Source organism: Bombina bombina, chromosome 6 (assembly GCF_027579735.1).
Source record: "Bombina bombina isolate aBomBom1 chromosome 6, aBomBom1.pri, whole genome shotgun sequence".
Classification (NCBI taxonomy): Eukaryota; Metazoa; Chordata; class Amphibia; order Anura; family Bombinatoridae; genus Bombina; species Bombina bombina.
Genome location: NC_069504.1, coordinates 813,900,218 through 813,910,110, shown reverse-complemented (window position 1 = coordinate 813,910,110; position 9,893 = coordinate 813,900,218). Strand labels below are relative to the sequence as shown.

Genomic DNA, 9,893 nt, shown 5'->3' with positions numbered 1-9,893 from the left:
TTTGCTTTCTGAGCAGAACTTTCTTTTCCCCAGTTGTTTTTCAGTCATCACAAGTTTAGCGACCTCTAGTGGTGATTAGAAAAACTGCAGCCCCCTAAGCAACCTGCTTTGAAATCTGATATTGCTTGAGCAGCTGTGGCCAGCCCCCTAAAAGGACAGGCCTGGTATCACTGGAGACCCCTGCAGTTACGCCCCTTAAACATACTCTAATGCATTAAAGCATTTTCTTATTGTGTGATTATTTGCCTATACTTATGAGTTTAACCCCGCACAACAGGGTTAAACACATAATTGAAGTCAGCTCCAAAGCACCAATATACTGTCAATCATTAGCTGAACATGGACGGTGACTGGCTTCAAGCCAGTAGTGCATTGCCGATCTGGAGCTTGACCTAACCATGTGCTTAAAGGGATAGAAAAGTCAAAATTGAAATGCGCATTAGCAAAAATGCTTCAAGTAATAGTTATTACTGTTTTTCTGTAGCATACACACATATGCTTTGAGAGCCCGTGCACCAGTATTCAGACACTAAACCTACTCAGAGGTCTAGCAGTGGTGTATATTGCTTCTGAAGACGTCATTTGTGTCATACAAGCTACTGCTGACCCTCTGAGAAGCTGTGGTGTTTGACTACTGGTGCATAGGCCCTCACAGCATATGTGCGTATGCCATTGAAAACAGTAATAACTTTTACTAGAAGCATTTTTGCTAATGGAAGTATATTGCAAAAATGCTTCTATTTCAAATTGAAGTGCACCCCTGCACATTTCATTTTTGACCCCTCTATCCCTTTAACACCTTTGTGAGGAGAGCAGGTTAACAACCATGTTTACTAATCAGCTGATTATTTGACCTGTGCTCCACTTCAGATAGCCTCAGGTCTCCCTAGCAGGCCAGATTTTCAGGACAGACTTGAAAACTCCTGCTTTCAAGGGCCATAATAGTTTAAAGTGACATGCTCTAATTTGTTACAGCATGTAACCTTGAGACCATTGACCCTGCATTACTGTGTGTTAAATCCCTTGAAAGCGGAAACCACTGTTGATTGAGTTGCACAATTCAACAATGTAACTAGCACTGCTGATTGGATCAGCTGTGATTTTTGGCTTGGGACAAGCAGTGCTCTGCGGGTCCTGATTGTTACATCTACAGGGGGGTTAAACACACAGTAGTGCAGGGTTGATAGACTTAAATTACATGCTCTAACAAATTGGAGCATGTCATTTTTTTTGACTATTATAGCCCTTTAAGATGTTGTAAAACAGTAGGTTTATTCAATACTTCCATGACTAGATCATGAAATAAAAAAAACTATCTTTCTAGTTTACTTCTATTACTAAATTGTCTTCATTCCATGGTTATCCTTTGTTGAAGAGTAAAGCTAAGTAGGCTCATTGGAGCTCAGAATCACACTCATATATTCAGCACCCTATGGCAGCAGTGTTATTCTTAGTGTATAACATTGCTACAAACATTGTTGCAAGCCTGGATGCCATATAGTGCTAAAGGCATGTGCACACTCTTTAGCTCAAGAGGTTTACTCTTAAATCAAGGATACCAAGAGAACAAAGAAAATATCATAATAGAAGTAAATAAAAAAGGTTTATTTTAAATTGTGTGCTCTATCCGAACCATGAAAGTTTAGCCAGAAATCATTGTCATACTACTACAAAAATGAAAAATAATTGATATATTAGTATGTTGTGCTGTATGGATTTGAAATGTGCATTAGTACATTTGATGTTTGTTTAGAAAAGCATTTTTGCAATAAACATATTTACAAAAATACTTAAAGGGACACAGAACCCAATTTTTTTCTTTTGTGATTCAGATAGAGCATGCAATTTTAAGCAACTTTCTAATTTACTCCTATTATCATTTTTTCTTCGTTCTCTTGCTATCTTTATTTAAAAAAGAAGGCATCTAAAAAAAAATTTTGGTTTAGAACTCTAGACAGCATTTTTTTTTTTATTGGTGGATGAATTTATCCACCAATCAGCAAGAACAACCCAGGTTGTTCACCAAAAATGGGCCGGCATTCTTGCATTTCAAATAAAGATACCAAGAGAATAAAGAAAATGTGATAATAGGAGTAAATTAGAAAGATGCTTAAAATGTCATGCTCTATCTGAATCATGAAAGAAAAAATTTGGGTTCAGTGTCCCTTTAACTGGGACAAGTGGTCATCATTGGTGGGCGCGGCGGGGAGGAGGAGCGCTACACGGTAACAGTGGGTATCTAAATTACTGAGGGAATCTGGGGATGCCAGTGACATCACTAAGTCCAAAAAAACCATAAGTATTAGGCTGCTTCACAGAGCTTAAAGGTACACACTGATTCCAGCCAAGAAGACCTTTATTTTTAAACTGGGTCCATGGGTGCAAACAAACAACATTTCAGGCCTGTAATAGGCCCATAGTCATGTCAAGATGACATGACTAAGGGCCTATTGCAGGCCTCAAAAGTTGTTTGTTTGTTTGCACCCAAACAAACAACAAATTAGTCAAAATTAAAGTTTCATGAATCATGTTTATTAAAATGTTAACACTTTTTTCTTAATGAGGGATCTCTATTTACTTTATAACAGGTCTTCAAAGATAAACCTACCTAGGTTTAGCTTTCAAAGCCATTGTTGTAAAGGGCAGAAGCCCCTATTTAAAATAAACCCCCTATATAAGTTTTAATAGCCAGGTGATCACTGAGTTAATAGTGATCACTTGGTGTGAATAAATATGCATTTATTTGCACAGAGACTCATGGGAGCCCCTAAGTGCACACCAAAGTTAAACAACTATACTGAAAGGCCCATATTTATATAATAATAAGATAATAAAAATACTGTATACATTTTTCACACATTTTGGTATTGAGTTCTCACATGTCATGATATACTCATAAAATAATGATATAGTTTCAATCTGTGGGGTCAGTTGAAAAAATAAAAAACAATATGGGCTAGATTACGTATGGAGCGCAAATTTGCACTCCCACGAGTGCTTTATCTGCGCTCAACTTACCAATGCTCACCCAGTTGAGCACGTATTACAGGTCGCAAGTAAAACTTTTGTGATTTTGCGGACGCGCTCACATCCTCGCACAGAAAAAAAAGATGTTGCGAACACACGATCGTATTACCCCATAGACTTTAATGGCGCCTCATTTTGAAGAAAAAATAACAGCCTCCAGCTTGCGTAAACACAAGTGCAGGATTGCAATGAGGTATATGTATGTATTTATACATGTAGATATGTATTTAAATAAATATATACACATATAAAATGATATATATAAAATATATATAGAAATACATGCATATATATTTATAGACATACATACAGTATATTTATACATGTGTTCCTATGGATTCCTGTGTAAAAGCACTTTTGGCCCGTTTTTTCTCTAGCACCTGACAATTCATATCTTTGAGCCCTTATAAAAAAAGTTGAAAGACACAATAAATATGAAACCCTTTGCAGCTCAATTGGGGTGCTCCATGTGTTTTTGGAGATGCATAGCATCCACCAGCAACCCATAGAAATGCCACTGCTACCAAGTTATCTCTTTAACGCAGGACATCATGGAAATGAAGCAAATTTGATAAGTACATTTAAAACATTTTTTAAATTGTATGCTCTGAATCACAAATTTAAAGTGAAAGTCAATCCTAGCGTTGTACAAACGCTAGGATTGACTATTGAAACAAATAAAGGAGCTTTCTACATGAAGTATCTTGAATGAAAGTCCCCTTTATTTGTTTCAATAGTCAATCCTAGCGTTTGTACAACACTAGGATTGACTTTCACTTACATTTTTGGGGTTTCATATCTCTTTAAAAGTGAGCTCAGCAGTTAAGGGGTTAAACGTCATTAATGAATGTATAATAGCTATTTTTTATGCATGCAATCAATATATTGGAAACAGTGATAAAAATATTCTTTGTACAAACACACATACATTGGAAATTCTGATATGTTTTAAACCAATTGTAATAAAAGTGTGGAGAATTCTGCTCTACATTTCAAATTTAAATGTTAAATCCCTTTAAGATTTTGCTTGCAAAACAATATTCATCTTTTTGATATGCAAGCTACAGTATATGAAAAGCATAATCTTGTAAAAAGTGTCCCAACCAGTAAAAAAGACAAAATGCTGTAGCTTCTAGGATTTCACCCAGTTTTATGGCACTGTAATTGCATGAAATATTATTCAGTTCATGAGTAAACAGAGATGCTCTTTTATAGCTCTATAACTGGTGTTTTCAGATAGTTTGTATGTCACATTTATCCTGTTAAAAGAGCTCTAAATAACTGCTAGACCAAATTATATATATATATATATATATATATATATATATATATATATATATATATATATATATATATATATATATATATATACAAAGCAAGCATTAGCCTGACAATAATATGCAGATGTTTTTTTAAATAAGTTATTTAACTATTAAAAAGTGTAGAGTTTTTGTGTCATTAAAGGGACCTAAAAACTCCAAATTTGTCTTTCATGATTCCGATACAGCATGTGATTTTAATTAACTGTCTGTTATCAAATGTGCTTCATTCTTTTGCTTTGCTGAAGAAGCAAATATGCACTACTGAGAGCTAGTTGAACACATCTGGTGAACCAATGACAAGAGCCATTTATGTGCAGCCACCAATGAGCAGCTAGCTACCATTAATACATTGTTGCTCCTGAGCCTACCTAGATATGCTTTTCAACTAAGGATACCAAGAGAAATAAGTAAATTAGATAATAGAAGTCAATTGGAAAATTGCGTAAAATCACATGCTCTATCTTAGTCAAGAAAGATAGTTTTTGGGGTTTATGTTGCTTTAAGGCAAAGGGCAACACCTTGTTTCCTTCTCTGCTGAGGCCAGTTAGGGACTGTTATAAATAAGTCACTAGAATGTGCTACCACTGGCTGTGTGGAATATAGCAGTGTTAAAGGGACAGTCTACAATATAATTTTTATTGTTTTAAAAGATAGATAATCCCTTTATTACCCATTCTCCAGTTTTGCACAGCCAGCACAGTTATATTAATATACTTTACCTTGTATCTAGGCATGTTCTGACAGCCCCCTAATCACATTACTTTTTATTAATTATCTATTGACTTGCATTTAGTATTGTGTTGTGCTAACTCTTAAATAACTCCCCGTGCCTGAACACAGTTTTATCTATATGGCCCACATGAACTAACAGTCTCTTGCTGTGAAAAGCAATTAAAAAAGCATGTGATAAGAGGCAGCCTTCAAGGTCCTATCTGAATAATGAAAGTTTAATTTTGACTAGACTGTCCCTTTAAGTCTGGAGTCTGCACAGAATTAAATTACAGGAAAATTAAAGTATATTGTTGTTGTTTTTTTTACTACTTGAAATTGAACTTTCTATATTACAATCTCAAATTATTTAATATCCCTTTAAAGGGACAGGAAAGCCCACAATTGTCTTTCATGATTTGGATAGACATATAATTTTAAACAATTTTCCAATTTACTTCTATTATCAAATTTGCTTTATTGTCTTGTTATCCTTTCCTGAAGGAACAGCATTGCACTACTGGCAGATAGATGAAATTGTCTAGTTAGCCAATCACAAGAGGCAAATGTTTGCGGGCACCAATCAGCAGCCAGCTCCCATTAGTGTAGGATATGTGTGTATTCATTTTCAACAAGGGATACCAAGAGAACAAAGCACATTTGAAAATAGAAGTGAATTTAAAAGTCTCTTAAAATGATCTGCTCTATCTGAATCCTGCAAGTTTAATTTTAATTTAAATAGAGCTCGTGTGCAATGGTAAATTCCAGCAGCGGATTGCTGCCCGCCACAGGCGAGCTGGGGTGGACAGTAGCGAATATGTGCCCCCCTGTCCGCTCTAGCTTGATAGATCGAGCCTTAAAAATATGTTCTAATTTAGTTTACCAGCGTGTCACTCACGCTGGGTCTCACCATCACCGCCAGGGAAGTAATCATGGCCAGCTAAATCTCCAGACCTGAACCCGATTGAAAAACCTCTGGAATGTAATCAAGAGGAAGATGAATGGTCACAAACCATCAAACAAAGCTGATCTGCTTATATTTTTGTGCCAGGAGTGGCATAAAGTCACCCAACAGCAATGTGAAAGACTGGTGGAGAACATGCCAAGACGCATGAAAGCTGTGGTTGAAAATCATGGTTATTCCACCAAATATTGATTTCTGAACTCTTGCTAAGTAAAAACAATAGTATTGTTTAAAAATAAATATGAACTTGTTTTCTTTACATTATTTAAGGTATGAAAACACTGCATCTTTTTTTGTTATTTTGACCAGTTGTCATTTTCTGAAAATAAATGCTCAAAAAAATCAATATTTTTTTTTGTAATTTTGCAGTGCTCTCTTCAGTTTTCAATATTTTTTTTTCTAATTCTGTTTCCAACAGAATCCTGTCCCACACACTCAGCTTGTCAATGGAGAGAGACAGGCAACAGAGGAGAATAAGAGTTCTGAAGAACAGAAGGAAGGTCCAGAAGAGTCATTTGTGGGTTTCCAGAGAGAGAAGCAAAATGGAAATATTCCTTCAACAGACTCAGATTCAAAATTGTCAATAGAAATAACAACAGGACACCCCATACCAGCACCCCGAGGGAAGAAAATAGAGGCATCAAAACAGAATGAAATAACCCAGAGTCATAATCAAGAAGCACCAAACAAAAAGTCAGAAAATCTGGATATACTCCAGGGACCACAAGACCAAGCTGTACAAAATATTAAAAATATAAACCTAAAAGCAGAACATCAAAATCAGACAGCAGAAGAATTGCACCAAAACCATGAAAACCAAAACCTGGGACATGTAGTAAATCTAGGTTCACAAGAGCATAATACAATTTACTCAAATACTCTTTCTAGTGCAGATCAAAATGAAAATGTCTTGAACAAAATTTTCAATCAAAACTCAGACAGTATCCTAGAAGAGTCCAAGATTGAAGAAGAAAATCAAACCCAAGAAGCAAATGTAAAAGAAGTGCACTACAAGCAACAGCCAATACCCATTCTTAGAGAAGAAAAAAATAATCAAGAACCCATATCAACAAATCAAGATGACAGCCAGGGCAAGAACCAGGATCAGAACCAAGATGAAAGCCATGAGTCACAGTCAGATGATCAGAATAGGAACCCACAGCCAAACACAGAGACATTGTTAGAGACCCAAGATAAGAACCATGATCAGAAGCAATATGAAAATAAAGAGTCGCCACTGCAGACAGTAGAAAATAACCAGGATCAGGATTATAAACAAGATCAGAGTCTTATACACGAAGATCAGACTCATGAGACTTTACCTGTAACAGAAGACCTGAACAAAAACCTAGATCATGGCCAAGAGTTACCACCAGTTACTCATGATAAGAAAGAAGGCCAGAGGGAAGCATCACTGGACGTACCTCTAGACAATGAAAACCAGACTCTAGAATTAATGCCAGTGACAGAAGATCAAAAACAGAGTTATGATTCCTCATCACAAGACCAGAACTCACTACCAACAACTCAAGATCAAAGCCAATATCAAAACCAGAAACAAGAGTTCACATCATTGATAAATGAAAATAATCATAGCTCAATACTGTTGTCTAAAGATCAAAACCATGACCAGTTGTCAACATTGCTAGACCAAAAACAAGAATTCTTTAAGGACCAGGAACAGAACCAAAGCTCTATACTGCCATGTAGAGAGGAGAAACAAGTTGCCCAAGTGCATATCTCCCAGGTTGTGGTGGTGGCCACCACACCTCCAAAATTGGACCAGCACTCCTTCACAAATCAACAGGGCTCATCTGCCAATGCTGAGATTGGTACCACAGCAGGAGGAAACTCCTCTCCAGAAAGCCAGCCACTCCTGCACAAACCCGAAGTCACTAAACCCTCCTCTGCCCATGGAACCAACACAGCAGAAACACGCAATGAGAAAATACGTACTAAGGAGAAGACATGCCAGTGCTGTGTAGTAATGTAAGATGTGAAGGATTTTGGAGCACTTTTTTTTATGAGACAGCAAACAGACATTGCAAATGACTGTACAAGGGATATCTAAGATACTCCCTAAGAAATGAAGACATTTAATTTTAAAATAACAAAGTACCTACCAAAATTTGTGAAAGTGTATAAAACCCTAAAGAAAAACCAAATTGCTTTATTTTAAAGAATTGTGGATGGACACTATATCCAGTGTAAACCCCCCCAAAAAAACACCATAATTATTTGGACTATTACTTTATTATTCCAGAATGATGTAATCCTGGAATTAATACCACATTGTATATAAATAAAATACTAATGATTGATATAGTCATATGTGAAGTAATAGTTGTATCAGGATCTTGATAATAAAATGTATATTTTTAAATTAATGGTTTGTTTTATCACTGACACTTGTGTTTATTTTGTATAAAGAGTTGCAAAAGAAATGCCAGATGTTACCTAAAATGGGTACTTAAACATTTTGAATGTAATTATTTCACAGCAGTGGCGTATTTAGATTTTGTGCTGCCCTAGGCACTCAAAATTCTGCTGCCCCCCCCCTCGCCCTCAGGTTATAACGTGTGCTTTTGTTTTCATGGTATTTCCAGAGTAAATGTTCACTGATGTGGGTTAAATTAGCACATATGCACACAGTAAACATGTGAGCAGTAATAATATTTATATATACAATATATATATATATATATATATATAGTTCAATAAACCATCACTCACTGTCCCAGGAGTATCTCCATAATGCCGGGGTGCCACCCAGAAAATCAATAATAAGAAAAAGTCCAGAGGGTGCGCTCGCCGTGTAAATCAAATATTTATTGCAGAGTTAAAGTTTTTAACGTTACTCCCCTGAAAACGTTAATTCTGTAATAAATATTTGATTTACAGGGCGAGTGCACCCACTGGACTTTTTCATTTTCCTATTATATATATATATACACAAAACACGGAAGGGGACTGCACTCCTAGACCGGACCGGGTACACATCCCATGACCCTGCAACATGCTCAGCCCTGGGTGCTCAGTGGCACTCACAAGAAGCTGTGCTGTCACCAGAGTCACAGGCAGTTAACCCCAGACAGGTCTGGGTGCTAGAACCATAGGGGAAATTACAAAACAAATTAATACAACACACAGAGAAAACCCTGCACTCACTAGCAAGCTCACAGCTAAGATTTAAAAGCAAAAATGGAAAGGTTAATTACCGCATCTGGCCAAATGGGACAAGCTCAGGTACCACGTCAAGGTCCTTTCCAATCCCTGGGACCCTAAAACAGCCACACAATGCAAGCTCTCAAATCCAAACAAACTGGGAACAAGGGAAGGGTATGTAATCACCCCAGTAATATACAAAACACGGAAGGGGACTGAGTAGACCGGACCGGGTACACATCCCATGACCCTGCAACATGCTCAGCCCTGGGTGCTTAGTGGCACTCACAAGAAGCTGTGCTGTCACCAGAGTCACAGGCAGTTAACCCCAGACTTTGTGACTGTAGTTTAAAATTCTGTTGTGAACGTGTTCTTCTCTCAAATTTAGAAACCTGGAACTGTCCCCGTCCCCCCACACACACACACACACATCACAGTCTGCTCAAACTCTACCCCTTAGACTCAACTGCATATTATGGGCCAGATTACAAGTGGAGCGCTATTTAAAGTTCCCGCTCAAGCATTAACTGAGCTAGAAGTAAGCTTTCTGCGCGCTTTGAGTTGCGCTGGTATTACAATTTTAAAGTAAACTGTTTTTGCTTGTGCGCTAACGACGCACGTAAAAAACTGAACCTACAATATTGTACGTACGATAACCTATTCCCCATAGAAGTCAATGGAGCAAAAAAAGTGGAATAAACCTTACA

At 37.0% G+C, this 9,893-nt stretch overlaps 1 protein-coding gene across 1 annotated transcript in view; it reads left to right on the top strand.

Moving 5' to 3' along the window:
- The window catches only part of PALM3 (paralemmin 3), a 65,653-nt gene extending 57,245 nt beyond the window's left edge, over nt 1-8,408 (top strand). Inside the window, exon 6 of the mRNA XM_053718174.1 lies at nt 6,440-8,408. Coding sequence (XP_053574149.1) covers nt 6,440-8,014 — 1,575 coding nt within the window. The 3' untranslated portion in view covers nt 8,015-8,408. The remainder of the gene's footprint in view (nt 1-6,439) is intronic.
- The last annotated feature ends 1,485 nt before the right edge of the window (nt 8,409-9,893 follow it).